The sequence below is a fragment of the Neophocaena asiaeorientalis genome, unplaced genomic scaffold (genome assembly GCF_003031525.2).
Source record: "Neophocaena asiaeorientalis asiaeorientalis breed wild unplaced genomic scaffold, Neophocaena_asiaeorientalis_V1.1 scaffold87, whole genome shotgun sequence".
NCBI lineage: Eukaryota > Metazoa > Chordata > Mammalia > Artiodactyla > Phocoenidae > Neophocaena > Neophocaena asiaeorientalis.
The window spans coordinates 4,277,841-4,294,127 of NW_020175432.1; the positions used below are offsets into that span (position 1 = coordinate 4,277,841).

The 16,287-nt window shown below is 38.3% G+C and overlaps 1 protein-coding gene across 1 annotated transcript; it reads left to right on the plus strand.

The window, feature by feature from the left end:
- The first annotated feature begins 4,275 nt into the window (after positions 1-4,275).
- Positions 4,276-15,996, plus strand: LOC112414778 (zinc finger protein 709-like). Its single transcript, XM_024767440.1, is given in 4 exon segments — positions 4,276-4,401; positions 13,043-13,169; positions 13,374-13,434; positions 13,822-15,996. Coding segments are annotated over 4 exon segments (2,166 nt in total). The 5' UTR covers positions 4,276-4,398; the 3' UTR covers positions 15,797-15,996.
- Positions 15,997-16,287: the final 291 nt, after the last annotated feature.

Here is a 16,287-nt window from a genome sequence, read left to right on the forward strand (position 1 = left end):
CCGCGTACCACACACAAAAAAAAGGGAGTATAATGAATTTTAATAAGAATGAACACAGACCGCAAAGGACTGTGAAGTATAATAGCAACAGGATGCTGAAATGGACTTCTTATAGGATTTTGACTCTTGTTAGAGGATATGATTGCTATTTAACCAAGCAAGATGTTTTTCTGTATTGAATGCTGTGAGGAGGTAAACTTTTCTCTCATTGGTGATCGTAATTGTTGTTTTCTAGAAGGTAAAAACGAGAATTAGAGCAAAAGTTTTTTCATAAGACATTCCAGTCAGTCATATTAGTAAGAAAAGGAAAGTACTGGTCATTTCTATGATTTGGAACTTTTATCTTTTACCATTTTTAGAGATAGTGTTACAAAATATCCATATAAATGTCTTGGTCCTTCATGGCCACTGAGTGCCTTGATGAAGGAGGTGTATGACATTTTTCTTTTCAACAGGAAAAGACTTGTTCTTACAAAGAATACAGGCCAGCTCCTGGTCCTTTGGAACAGCTTTTGCCTTTCCTACTTGTTATCTAAACACTGATGTATTTCCTGAGATACCAGGCAGTACCTCAGTTATAATATATAAATTTACTGTTTAGTATACTATGTAATATTTTTAATATCTCCTTTATGACTCAAGTGAGGCCTATAAGTTTTGGTGATTTGTGTCATTTCATGTAATATCATAATTGAGTATAAAAGGAGATATGGGAAATTTTAAATGTTTTTTCCTTTAAGCAGGACGCCTCTCATTTCGATGATCCACAAAGCCCACAGCACATTTTGCTGTTCACAGGTTTCATTTCCATATGCTTAGACTTCCAGCACATTTTCTGGAAACCTGGAAAATAAAAGTAACAACTTCAATTTTTATTAAAGAGCAGAAGAAATTAAATATTTTCCATGGTGTTTAGTATTAAGTAAAAACCAGGAGAGAAATATACAAGGACAGTTGTATGCAGCATAAGGAGTAGTAAAAGGGAAGGTTGTAGTGATATACACCATGATTAAAACACTCAGAATAGAAAGAAATTTCTTACCCTCATAATGAACATCTGTGGAAAACCCAAAGCTAATATTTTTAATGATGAAAGATTGGATGCTTTCATCTGAAGACATGGAACAAAACAAGGATATCTGGTCTTGCCACTTCTATTTGAGAATGTACTAGAGATTTTAGCCAAAACTATTATACAAGAAAAGGCAATAAAATGCTTAAAGATTGGTTAGGAAGATGAAAAACTATTTCCATTTCCAGATGAGATATCGTCTATTCAGAAAAGACTAAAGAATTTTTTTTTAACGTATTAGAGCTCATTATTGAGTTCAGCAGAGTGATAATATACAAGATCAAAATATAATAATTATTTTTAGTGTATTTCTATACACTTGGAATGATATAATGAAGCTAAGACATGCACTTCTAATAAGATGAAAAGGAATAAAATAATTAGGAATAAATTTAGCAAAAGGAATACAAAATGAATATTCAGAAAACTACAAAGCATGGTTAACATAAATAAATGAATGTAAGATAAATGTGAAAACATCCTAATTTCTTGGATCAGAATATTTAACACTTGAAATGGCACTGTGTGGTTTCATTGGTATGAGGTACCTAGAGTTGTTGAATTCCTAGAGACAAAAAGTAGAATAGTTTTTGCCAGGGGCTGGGCAATGGGAGAATGAGGACTTGTTGTCTTACGGATGTAAAAAATTAATAAACAGAAACCTAAATTAAATAGGAGACCAGAAGGGAAGCTATCACACCCTATGAGGATAGCTGAGCCCAACAGAAAGAAGGAGGGCTTTTTCTTCTTGCCTCAAGATCTTGGCCAGTGAGAAACTGTCATAACTCAGCCAATGAAAAGCCACTGTACTTTGAACCCTCAGTTGCTCAGATCATTCTTTGTTTACGATAGCCCTCCCAACATCCTTTTCCCTTCTTTAAAAGAGTCGTCTCCTTGCTCCAGGGATCTCGCATGCCAAGGTTGCAGATCCCAAATTACAATTCTTTGCTCGTCCTGGATAAACCCATATTTTGCTGGAGAAATAACTGGCAGTCTATTTGTTTATCTCAACATGTTTGTGGAAGATGAAAATTGGAGATTGGTTTCACAATGGCAGTGTATTACATAGTACTGAACTTATACACTTAAAAGTGGTGAACATGTACATTTTATGGTATGTGTATATTACTACAATTATAAGTAAAATTTTTAGGGCAAGAGAGTGAAAACACAACCCACAGAATGGAAGAAAATTTTGCCAATCTTATATCTGAAAAGGAACTTGTAATGAAAATATCTAGACATAACAATTTATAAAAATCAAATAATTCAATTTAAATATGACAAAGGATCTGAATACACATTTTCCCAAGTAAACTACACAAATGTTCAAGGTCATATGAAAAGATTCTGGATATCATTAGTCATCAAGGACATGCAAATCCAAACCACAGTGAGATTCCACTTGACAACAATTAGGATGGCTAAAATTAAAAAATGAGGCAATAAGTTTTATCGAGGATACATGGAGAAATTTGAACTCTCATATGGGGTGGAATGAAGATAAAATGGCGAAGCTGCTCTGGATAAAGGTCTGGGAGATCCTTAAATATTAAACCTAGAATTATCATATGACCCATCAATCCCACCTAGGTACATGCTCAAGGAAATGAAAACACATATTTGATCAAAACTTATATATGAATTTTGTAGTAATGTGATTCATAGTGAGCAAAAGGGAGAAACATCCAAATGTCAATTAACCGGTGAATAGATAAACACAACATGTTTTATCCAATCAGTAGAATATTATTCTGACATAAAACGAAGGCAATATTCACGCATAGTTGTCTCTTGAAGAAATTATGCTGAGTGAATGAAGTCCTTCAAGAGGCCATGTATAATTCTTTTAATATGAAAGAGCAGAATATGGAAATAGAAAGTAGAGTAGTGGTTTTCTAGGCTGGGGGATTGGAATAGGAGGATAAGAAGATTAGCAGTGATAGCTAAAGGGCAGAAGAGTTTCTTTTTGAAGTAACAAAAATCCTCAAAAATTGTGATAATTGTGTGTATCTGCAAATATACTGAAACCATTAAAATGTACACTTAATGGATGCCTTCTAAAGTATGTGCATTATATCTCCATAAAGCTGTTCAAATAAATCAATGCATGAAGTATTTTACAATGTAAAGGAGTTTGCAGTTCAATCTCTTGGGAATATAAGACTTTCCAGGTTAAACACATGCATCACCTCAGTTAGTCCCCTTTATTTTTGTTGCATGGTGAGTATGCTTAAGATCCACTCTCTCAGCAAATATCTATTATACAATACAGTGTAAGTATCAGAATCATCATGTTTTCATCTTTAGATGCAATTTTATTAGTCAGTTATATTTCAATAAAGATGGGGGCAGGAAGAGTTTCTAGGTGCATTCCAATTTTAGGTACAATTTATAGTTTTTCTTCTGTCAGTGGAAATAGGAATACAATTGCCATATATATATATATATATATATATATATAATAGCTGTTGACATTTCAAGTTTTTATACACACACAGGGAACACTGATCTAAAATAAATTTCCTTCCAGTGTAAAATGTACGCCTGAGAAGTTAATGCACACACCTCACAGCCTGTGGTTTGACTGAGATTTGTCCTGGCACCCAGCTGACTGATTCAGACCTCCTACCAGAGCCAAGAGCGCTGGGATTAGGTACCTTAAATACTTAATGAGTGGGGATGGGGCAGGGATGGGTGGAAGGTTCAGCGCTGTCAAGGACCAAAGATGAAAATGGAGCCGGCCCTTTACTACAGATGGTGAGTTCACATTTAAATGTCTGCGTTTCTTAACAAGAAGCACAGCTCCATGAATGGCCATACAGCCAGCCTTACACCAAGCCCTTGAGCCCTGGAGGACATAAAACCTTGTTCCAGGCAGGGCAGGCCTGAGCCATCCTCTTATCTGTACTTGCTCCGTCTTAAAATTGAGTCAGGAATCCCAGTGCACGAGGAGCTGCGAAAGACAGCAGAGACAATCCCGGGGCAGGAACATTTTCTGTCACAAACCAAAAGTGCCAGGCGGGGACAGGTCCCATCCCAACCGCGGAAAGTGGTTCCGCTGACTCAGGCTTCCTCTCCCAGGCTGTCACTCAGGCATGAGGGGGTGGGGCACTGGGACCTGTCCAATCAGGAGGCCGGTGAGGTGAGTGGGCGGGGCGACGCGGCGCACCGGCGTGGACGTCGGTTCTTCCCACCGCGTTGGGCTGGCGGCTTACTTACCCTTCAGGGTCTCTGGTAGAGCTTCCGTCTCTTCTGTTCCGCTCTGACCTGCTCTGGTGGTTGGAGTCGAGGGAAGGACGCAGGAAGACCTAGGAAACCTCGCAATGGTGAGTGTGCTGCCCCGGGGAGCGGAGACGGGGCGGAGGGACTGGTCGGAAGCGTCCGGAACCGGCCTCTTCGCGGTCAACTCCGGAGTCTGCGGACCCGAATCCACCGGGAGCGCCGCGCGGACCTCAGTCCCCTCCGATTTGCAGCGTGCGGGCTGAGCCGGCAGCCGGGACCCGGTCCATGCGGGTGGCGTCTTCAGCCCGACCCCGGAGCCCCTCTGGGCAACTCTGCACCCGCAGCCCCGTGTCTCTTCCAGATTGTGCGTTGACCACGGGGAGGGTCATTAAGGGACCATTCTGTTTACTATAGTGGAGGGACCAACTATAATGTCCCTTGTTCTTTTAGTTTGAAAGGAGGTTTTCATTTTTTATGGATTACAAGTTTATATCCATTACTGTTTAAAGGATCAGATCTTGCAGTAGTTTCCATTGTAGAAAACTCCTAAGGGAGGAAAGTATCTAAGGACTCCCTGCCCGCATATCCTCCTACACTCTTCCACTGTTAACTCCAGCCACCCTCAGATAACTAGTTTTGATTACTACTTCATCATCCTTTTAGCGTTTCTTTATACACAAACAATCCAGTGCGAATGCCTGTTTTCCTTACAGTTTTTGCTCTTGGAATGATTACTTGGGATCCACATATTTGATATTTGACTACTGAAAGTTAAGCCTCACCCCTCCCTTTTCCCCTAGTGCTTCTTACCTGGACGGGCTGATAAGAAAGCCTGGAGGCTCCTGCCCTGTGAGCTGCTGTTTGCTGGGGTCTCCTCCTGTGCACTGTGCTGCCCTGTATTGCATTGTTGACCCCACCAAGCCTGGGTTGTATACACTTAGAACTCCGAGTTGGCAGTTTCTGTTAATCCCTTGTTACCGAGGTCCAGCCTCAGCAGGACAGGATTGCCTGAGGGGAGACGGAGTCGGCGAGGAATAAGTAACTTTTAAGAGGCTGTTGCCCGTTCATCTATTACAAAGCTCCTTACCCTCTGGGTTATGATGGACAACACCCACTGTCTCAGTCTGGCACAGCAAAGAGATTAGTTCAAACCCAACATAAGTGAGTTCCTTAAATTCTATAAAGCAGTCAGTGTCATGAGGAGGCCTCTAAACCCGCTGGCAGTGATGGGAGGCTCTCTGGAGGAGGGCCTTAAGTTGTCCATAGGCTTCTGATGCAAGGCACTGCCCAGGTCCCATCTTAATATGCCATTAAAGCTGTAATTGTCTCCAGGTACTGGGATCTCTTAAAAATAGAGGGCTCCACTGAGGTGCCTGTTATGGCTTTGGTATTGGAAAGAGCATGCCAGTCAGTTCAGACTGACTACTCACACCTACTTGTTATATGATGGAGCTAAACCTTGGCCCTCTGGCTTATGCCTCCCGGTGGAGAGATGACATTTCTTTCAACAGTCCTTTGGAACATGCTGTGGTGGTGGAAGAGCCATTGTCTCCAACACCTTCTTTCCCTGGGTAGTTGCTTGGGATTAACTGAATGCACAGGTCTGGGGAAGTGCATAGACTAAGGATGACAGTACACCCTGAGATATTGTCAGGGTGTATTGGAACTCCGTGGAGAGTTGCTGCCCTTCATCCCTCAATTGGGACAGCCTTGGTAGATAAGCACACCCATGGTTCACCACACCTAAGGAAAAATCAGAAAGTCCTCAGGGGTGAGCTGTACAGATCTGTCATCGTCTTCTTCTTCTTTTGGTGTAGACTTCAGCGTTTTAGATCGGTTTTAGGTTTAGAGAAGAACTGAACAGAAATTATAGAGAGTTCTCACACAACCCTTCTCCATCCGTACAGTATTCACTGTTTTTTAAATCTTGTAGGACTGCTACATTTGTTAGAATTGCTGAACCAATACTGATGCATTAAAAATGCACAGGTTGGGCTTCCCTGGTGGCGCAGTGGTTGAGTGTCCACCTGCCGATGCAGGGGACGTGGGTTCGTGCCCCGGTCTGGGAGGATCCCACATGCCGCGGAGCGGCTGGGCCCGTGAGCCATGGCCGCTGAGCCTGCGCATCCGGAGCCTGTGCTCCGCGACGGGAGAGGCCACAACAGTGAGAGGCCCGCGTACCGCAAAAAAAAAAAAAAAGTGCACAGGTTGTATTAGTGTGGACTTTTGTATTGTGTTATGTAATGTATGGATTTGACAAATACACAATATGTGTCCATCATTTATGCACATGTAGTGTAATTTTACTTACGTAAAAATACTCTGTGCTCAACCTGTTGATTCATCTCTTTCTCTAACCCTCAAATCCTTTAAAACAAAAGCCAAAAATCTTCACAGCCAAAGATATTTTTATGGTCTCATGCTTTTGTTTTTTCCAGAACCTCATATACTTGGCACCATACAGTATATAACCTTGTTAGATTGGCTTCTTTCACTTAGCAATATACTTTTAAGCTTCCTCCATGTATTTTCAAAGCTTGATACCTCATTTCTTTTTATCACCAAAGAGTATTTCATTGCACTGATCATTTATTTATTAGACTCTTGAAGTATATCTTGCTTAACTCTAACTCTTGCCAATTATGAATAAAACCTCTACAGATTTTTGTATACAGGTTTTCTGTGAACATAAGATTTCAATTTATTTGGACAAATAGCAAGGAGTGTAATTGCTGAATCTTACTATACATAGTAAGAGTATATTTTTTGAAAGAAAGCTCCTGTCTTTCATCGTTAGGGTACCAATTTCCTTCCACCTCAGCAATGACTGAGGATTATCTTCCCATCTTCACCAATATTTGGCATTCTGAGTATTTTGAATTATAGCCATTTATAAGTGTGTCGTGATACCTCATTGTTGTTTACTCAATTTCCCATTGACATTTGATGTGGAGTATGTTTTCATGTAGCATATTTCTTTTTGGTGTCTCTTCTTTGGGGAGCTGTTTGTTCAGATCTTTTGCCCATTTTTAATTAGGTTGTTTTTCTTCTTACTGTTGAGCTTTAAGAGTTCTTTGCATCTGTTGGATACCAGTCATTTATCAGATAAATGTTTTGCAAAGATTTTCTCCTACTCTCTGACTTGTCTTTTCATTTTCTTAACACTTTTCTTTCTCAGAGCAGGAATGTTTTCATTTCAGTGAAGTGAAATTATACCTTTTTCTTTTACAGACCTTGCATTTGGTGTTATATTTCAAAATTCATCACTAAGCCCAGAGTCACCTACATTTCCTTCTGTATTATTTTCTAGGCGTTTATTACTTTTGCATTTCACATTGAGATCTATGATGTGTTTTGAGTTATTTTTTGTGAAATGTGTAAGGCCTGTGTCTACATTCATTGTTGTGTGTCTGTGTGTGTGCATGTGTTTTATGTGGATATCCGTTATTTCCAGTGCTATTTGTTTAAAAGTTTCCCTTTTCATTTGAATTTCCTTGCCATCTTTCTCCAAGTTCAGTTGAATGCATTTGTGTGGGTCTATAGGAAAGCAACTGATTAACCCTCAATCTCAGTCTCTTATTGATTCCAGGAGCTATCTCTTTCATTGTTTATTCTTTCAGATGTTGCACAGGGATAATCATGTTATACAAACAAATGTTATAGATTTAGCTACAGGATTCATGAAGATGTTCATTCTCAGGAGGTGAAAGTTCCCTCTGTTAGTAGTTTGTTTTCATAAATGGATGTTGGATTTTATCAAATTCTTTTTCATTTTCATTTCGCCCTCTGTCCCTTTCTGATATTTGTACTTTTTCTCTTCCCTATTTTCTTAGTTATCTTGACTAGATGTTTATTAATGTCATTAATCTTGGTAAAGAACTAGAGTTAGGGACTTCCCTGGTGGTCCAGTGGTTAAGGCTTCTCGCTCCCAATGCAGGAGGCCTGGGTTCCATCCCTGGTCAGGGAACTAGATCCCACATGCATGCTGCAGCTAAGAGTCCGTATGCTGCAATGAAGACCCCATGAACCGCAACTAAGACTGGGTGCAGCCAAATAAATAAATAAATATTAAAAAAAAAAAAAAGAACAAGAGTTAAAAATTCTTTTTCTCCATCGATATCCCACAGTTACCTTACTTTTTTTCTAATTTTTATTATTTCTTTTATTCTGTTTGCTTTGCGTTTCATATGCTCTTCTTTTTATCGTTTCCTAAAGTACATGCTTTTACGTTATTGTTTACACATCTTGGTGTTTTTCCAGTGTATTTGTTTTATGGCATAAATTTCCCTCTAGGCACTTCTTCTGCTGCATCCCACATCCTTTGACACATTATGTTTTCATTTCATTTAGTTCAAAATAAAATTTATATTTCTTGAGACTTCTTTGATCTTCTATATTATTTCTAAGGGTGTTGTTGAATCTCCAGGTATTGAGAGGTTCTCCAACTCTTGCTGTTATTGATATCTAGATTAATTGCCTTTGAGGTCTAAGAGCATAGTTTGTATGATTTTTCTTCTTTCAGATTTGTTAAGGTATGTTACCTATCCCCGAATGTGTTCTGTCTTAGTGAATGTTCCATGTAAAGTTGAGAAGAATGTGTATTCTGCCCTTGTTGCATAAAGCATTCCATAGGTTACAGTTAAGTTGAGTTGTTTCATGGTGCTTGTTCAGTTCAACTCTGTCCTTCCTGATTTTCTGCCTGCTGAAATTTATAGCTTGTGATAAGGGTGTGTTCATGTACAATTATAATGGATTCATGTATTCCTCCCTGCATTCTTCACATCTTTCCTTAAGTACTTTGCCCCTTTGTTGCTATGTATGTACACATGAAGGATTGTTATACCTTCTTGGAGAATGGACCTTTTTGTCCCTATGTAAAGCCCCTTTTTATCGCTGAGTTTTCCTTGGGCTGAAATCTCCATTATCTGAAATTCATATACCAATGCCAGCTTTTTTTTAAATTAGTTTTGGCATACTGCATTTTTCTCCATTCCTTTACCTTTCATCTACCTGTGTCTCCATATTTAAAATGGGTTTTTTGTAGACAACATACAATTACAGTTTTTAAAATCTGATATTACTGTATTTGTCTTTCACCTGTATTGAGACCATTGATGATTGAAATGGTGATTAATACAGTTGGATTAATATCTACTGCACATTCTCCTGTTTCTATTTGTTGCCTTTGTTCTTTCTTTCATTTGCCTTCCCCTTTTTTTCTACCTTCTCTGGCTTTAACTGAGCATTTTACCTGATTCTCCATTTTAATCCTCTCTTAGCCTATCAGTTACACATTTAAAAAATTTTTTTTGGTGGTTGCCCTTGAGTTTTCAGTATATATTTAGAATTAGCCTACGTGTTCTGTCAAGTAATACTATACCTCTTCATTGGTTGTACAGGTATCTCATACCACACTAGTCTCAATTCCCTCCTGTCTTACCTTACTTATCCACAAGGCTTTCATTACCAGTGTCATTGTTGTTAATATTATTTTACACAAAGTCTTATCTGTTATATATGATAATATTAAAGATGTTTATTTATTCCCCTCCTAATCCACCTTCATCATTTGTATTCTTTCTTATGAATTTTGAACACTTGTTTCAAAGTAGATGTAGTAATGACAAAGTCCCTCAATTTTTGTCTCAGAAAGTCCTCAGTTCTTCCTTGTTTTTTAAGGATAATTGTCCTTGATGTAGTATTCTTAGAGTGGTTTTAATTTCAGAACTTTAAGCATTTCAATCCACTCTGTTCTTGCTTGTTTGTTTTCTGAAAAGGTGTCAAGTTTAATTCTAATTTCTCTATACCTGAGGTCTGTTTCCCCCTCTGGCTTCTTAAAATATGTTCTTTTTGCATTTGATTTTTCTCTAGTTAGAGTATGATATACTTTAGTCTTCTTTTTAGGTGTTTTCATGTTTAGTGTTCACTGAGATTCATGGATCTACAGTTGTTGTCTATCATTAATTTTAGAAAAATCTCAGTGATTGTTACTTACATCTTCTGTTTCTTTCTGTCTCTCTTTTCCTTCAGTTATTTTCATTATGTGTGTTTTTAATCTTCTGTTAGAAAAAGTTATGCTAGGATTTATGGGTAGCATGTTCTATCTGTTTTGTTCCTTTTGTCTTTGCATTACACTCTGGTGAAACTTTTTTTTTCAGTACAGTGCTTAAGAACAGAATATTTGTGGCATATTTTAAAACGTCTTTATTTTCTCTTTCCCAGTTCCAGAGACACCAGTTTGTCTTTTGAAGTCATTTGTCTCATGGCTCTAGGAAGACTTTCAAATGTTTTCATTCTCTTCTAGTAAGATTGAAAATCACAACTTTTAGGTTCATAAACTCCAGAGCGTAAGTTAGCCAGGCAGCAGCTAGCATGGCTGCTCAGGAAACATTAGGTCCTGCAATTGCAGAATGGAGACCTTATGTTGTTTTGGAGGAAACCACTGATGAAACCTTTACATATTTTGTAATCATGGACAAATTCACCATCAAACCATATGAACTTAAGTGAACTCACTCGCAATCTGTAGCTCTTAACCTTTTCCTCAAGGGAACAGGGTTTGATCTGAAGGAGCTATTCTGGTTATTATCTCCGTATGTATTCTACAGTTTGGCTGGAACAATCCCTGAGGCACATGAGTGGAGGGATTTTGCGGTCTAAGTTGTTATTCCTTTTTCCTCAGATCTGAGCTCTAAGTTTAGAATAACTTTCTAGCTGCATGAAATTATACATAGAGAGAAGGGAAGAACACAGTCTGTGATCATTATTACACAACTTAAAAACAGTGCTTCCCCACAAGAAGATTTACATTCAGTCAGGTGCATCTAATTACTAATAAAGGGCTGGAGGACTTTGGAACAGTGGGGCCAGCTGGGCTTTGGTAAAAGTTTGATTTCTACAGGCCCCCTGGACTCTCATGTTTGGTGATAGAACTAGGAGGAAAAGCTTCCAGTTCTCCTCAGGAGACTCATTCATTGAAAACTCATGCAGATTTGACCCTCTACCTCATGGAGTGCTATAAATGGTGGATAATAAGGGAGAAGATGAGTATGAGATTAGATCACTCCCTAACACCATACACAAAAATAAGCTCAACATGGATTAAAGACCTAAATGTAAGGCCAGAAACTATCAAACTCTTAGAGGAAAACATAGGCAGAACACTCTATGACATAAATCACAGCAAGATCCTTTTTGACCCACCTCCTAGAGAAATGGAAATAAAAACAAAAATAAACAAATGGGAGCTAATGAAACTTCAAAGCTTTTGCACAGCAAAGGAAACCATAAACAAGAACAAAAGACAGCCCTCAGAATGGGAGAAAATATTTGCAAATGAAGCAACTGACAAAGGATTAATCTCCAAAATTTATAAGCAGCTCATGCAGCTCAATAACAAAAATACAAACAACCCAATCCAAAAATGGGCAGAAGACCTAAATAGACATTTCTCCAAAGAAGATATACAGACTGCCAACAAACACATGAAAGAATGCTCAACATCATTATTCATTAGAGAAATGCAAATCAAAACTACAATGAGATATCATCTCACACCAGTCAGAATGGCCATCATCAAAAAATCTAGAAACAATAAATGCTGGAGAGGGTGTGGAGAAAAGGGAACCCTCTTGCACGGCTGGTGAGAATGTGAATTGGTACAGCTACTATGGAGAACAGAATGGAGGTGCCTTAAAAAACTACAAATAGGACTACCATATGACCCAGCAATCCCAATACTGGGCATATACCCTGAGAAAACCATAATTCAAAAAGAGTCATGTACCAAAATGTTCTTTGCAGCTCTATTTACAATAGCCTGGAGATGGAAACAACCTAAGTGTCCATCATCTGATGAATGGATAAAGAAGATGTGGCACATATATACAATGGAATATTACTCAGCCATAAAAAGAAACGAAATTGAGCTATTTGTAATGATGTGGATAGACCTAGAGTCTGTCATACAGAGTGAAGTAAGTTAGAAGCAGAAAGACAAATACCGTATGCTAACATATATATGGAATTTAAGGAAAAAAAATGTCATGAAGAACCTAGGGGTAAGACAGGAATGAAGACACAGACCTACTAGAGAAAGGACTTGAGGATATGGGGAGGGGGAAGGGTAAGCTGTGACAAAGCAAGAGAGAGGCATGGACATACATACACTACCAAATGTAAGGTAGATAGCTAGTGGGAAGCAGCTGCATAGCACAGAGAGATCAGCTTGGTGCTTTGTGACTGCCTGGAGGGGTGGGATAAGGAGGGTGGGAGGGAAGGAGACACAAGAGGGAAGAGATATGGGAACATATGTATATATATAACTGATTCACTTTGTTATAAAGCAGAAACTAACACACCATTGTAAAGCAATTATACTCTAATAAAGATATAAAAAAAAGGGAGAAGATGAAAGAATTTTGTCACACGAAATCAATGTCTTTAAAATGATATTTGTTTCACTTGTATAGCATTTCTGTCGTTTCCCAGCAATCTCTGGGCACTACCATTAATGAGGTATAAGTTATGTGATCACAGAAATAATGTGTAAATAATTTCCGTGCATTCATGATGCCATTAAATTTACAAGGAAGCATGGAGAGAATAAGTTTTTCTCATGATCAAGTCATAGAATAACTCTTTGGAAACAACAGGTTCATAAGTAACCTTACTATAAATGGAATATAGATGCCTAGTGCTGTCAGTCTCATGCATCTTACTGTACACATATTTTGGGTGTTTTAGGACTCATTGGCTATTGAGGATGTGGTTGTGAACTTCACCCTGGAGGAGTGGGCTTTGCTGGATCCTTCACAAAAGAAACTCTACAGAGATGTGATGCAGGAAATCTTCTGGAACCTGGCCTCAGTAGGTAAGGATGGTGACGTTCTTTCACCTAGTCAATTAGAGAACAAATGCTTTGTGCTACTTGACATTGTTCTAAGATGTGGAATTAGGGAAGGGAGGATATTGGGATATCAGCTGGGCTTGGTCACCCTAAACAATGGACATAGAATCAAATAATTCTTATTAATTTCTAATATTTTGGAATAATTTTTCTGGGTCTGCATTTTAGGAAAAAAATGGGAATATCATGACATTGGAGATTAGTATAAAAACCAGGGGGGAAACCTAAGGTAAGTCACACTCACAATACAAAGAATTGTCTCAAGTGAGAATCCTGGTAAATTATGAAAATTTTAAAACAAGCAAACAAAACAAATAGCCCCTTCTTCAAATTTAGTTCTTAGAAAATTTCTACCAAAAACATTTTCTTAAATGTGACATAAATGTTAGGTGTTTGCAAAATAGATCACTTGCAAATATTATTAATAAACCCTATATTTGAATATCACTTTTAATAGTAGGAAGGGTGAAGTCCCATTGCAGTACATTCAGTATATTCAATTTCTAACAATTCACACAAGGTGGAAAACCTATACTATTCCTATAAATCATAAGAAATACAAGAAATATAAGATCAATAAAGAAATCATTAGAAATGTGCTTTTCATTTTTCCCAGAAGTCCTATGGTAGAGAGACTCTTTGAACGTAAAGACAGTAGTTCCTGTGGAGAACACTTCAGCCTTATTCCATCTCTCAATCTGAAGAAGAAAACTACTGGACTAAAACCATGTGAATGCAGTGCATGTGGAAAAGTCTTCATGGATCATTCATCCCTTACTAGACACATGAAATGTCACATTGAACGTGAACCGGGAAAGTTTCAAAAATATGGTGACAAGCTATATAAATGTAAGCACTGTGGTAAAGCCTTTAATCATTTCACTTCCTTCCTAATGCACAAAAGAAGTCACACTGGAGAGAAACTGTATGAATATAAAATATGTTCTAAAGCATTGAGTACTCTCAGTTGTCTTTGAAAACATGAAAGAACTCATACTGGAGAAAAACCCTATAAGTGTAAGGCATGTGGGAAAGCCTTCACATGGCTCATAACCTTTCAAAAACACATGATAACAGACAATGGAGATGGACCTTATAAATGTAAAGAATGTGAGAAGGTATTTGTTAATCCCAGTTCTCTTAAAATACATGAAAGGAGTCACACTGGGGAGAAACCCTATCAATGTAAACAATGTGGCAAAGCCTTCAGTTATTACTGTTCCTTACGAGTACATGGAAGAACTCACACTGGAGAGAAACCCTATGAATGTAAACAGTGTGGAAAAGCCTTTAGTTGTCATGAAAGCATTCAAACACATGAAAGAATTCACACAGGAGAGAAACCCTATCAATGTAAACACTGTGAGAAAGCCTACAGATACCACAGTTCTCTTCGAACCCATGAAAGGAGTCACACTGGAGAGAAACCTTACCAGTGTAAACAGTGTGGAAAAGCCTTTCAATGTAAACAAACCTTTCGAGCACATGAAAGGAGTCACGGAGGAGAGAAACCCTATGAATGTAAGCAGTGTGGTAAAGGCTTCAGTTATTTCAGTTCCTTCCAAATACACAAATGGCATCACACTGGAGAGAAACCGTATGTGTGTAAAACATGTTCTAAAGCATTGAGTAGTGCCACTTCTCTTCGAAATCATGCAAGAACCCACACTGCTGAAAAGCCCTATGAGTGTAAGGAATGTGGGAAAGCCTACACCTGGCACAAAACCTTCCAATATCACATGATAACACATACTAGAGATGGACCTTATAAATGTGAAGAGTGTAAGAAAGTATTCCTTAATCCTAGTTCTCTAAAAATACATGAAAAGAGTCACACTGGGGAGAAACCCTATCAATGTAAACAATGTGGTAAAAGTTTTAGTTCTCAAAAAGGTTTCCAAATGCATGAAAGAACCCATACTGGAGAAAAACCCTATGAGTGTAAAATGTGTGGGAAAACCTGTACATGGTACAAAACTTTCCAATATCACATGATAACACACACTAGAGATGGACCTTATAAATGTAAAGAATGTGAGAAAGTGTTCATTAATCCCAGTTCTCTTAAAATCCATGAATGGAGTCACACTGGAGAGAAACCCTATCAATGTAAACAATGTAGTTTAAGTTTTAGTTCTCAAAAAGGTTTACAAAATCATGAAAGAAATCACACTGGAGAAAAACCCTATGAATGTAAGGAATATGGGAAAGCATTGTTTTTTACCAGTTCTTCTCAAAGACATGAAAAGACTCACACTAGAGAGAAACGGTATGTGTGTAAAACATGTTCTAAAGCATTTAGTACTCACAGTTCTCTTCGAAATCATGCAAGAACCCACATTGGAGAAAACCCCTATGAATGTAAAATATGTGGGAAAACGTTCAGTTCCACCTATGTTCAAGTGCATGAAAGAACTCATACTGGAGAGAAACCCTATCAATGTCAGGCATGTGGGAAGGCCTTCATTTCTCTGTCAAGCATTCGACGGCACATGAGACTGCACACTGGAGAGAAACCATATAAATGTGAAGAATGTGGGAAAGCCTTCTTTTATCACAGTAATTTACGAAGGCATGAAAAGGTTCACTAGATAAAACCTCTTGTTTGTAAACAGCTTGGGAAACACTTCAGTTGGCCCACATCCTTAGACGTGAAAACTCCTATGAAGAGGTATAAATGTAACATGAGATAACTTGATGGAAAGTAATCCATGCCTAATGTTCCAGAAAACCTTCAGTATGAAAGAGTTGTTTTAAAAGTTTTTAAATATGCTGTGTTTAGCAAGGATCTTTCTTAGGTCCCATTTGTTTATTTTTCCTTTTTTTTTATTAGAAAGTCAGCCTTTTTTTTTTTGCTCAGCGGCCATGGCTCACAGGCCCAGCTGCTCTGCAGCATGTGGGATCTTCCCGGACCGGGGCACGAACTCGTGTCCCCTGCATCGGCAGGCGGACTCTCAACCACTGCGCCACCAGGGAAGCCCTAGCAAGGATCTTTCTTAAAGTGTATCCTTGGACATAGGATCTCTACGAATTTCAAAAATAAATATTAATGTGAGTTCTGTAAGTTGTCTTTCAACAATAG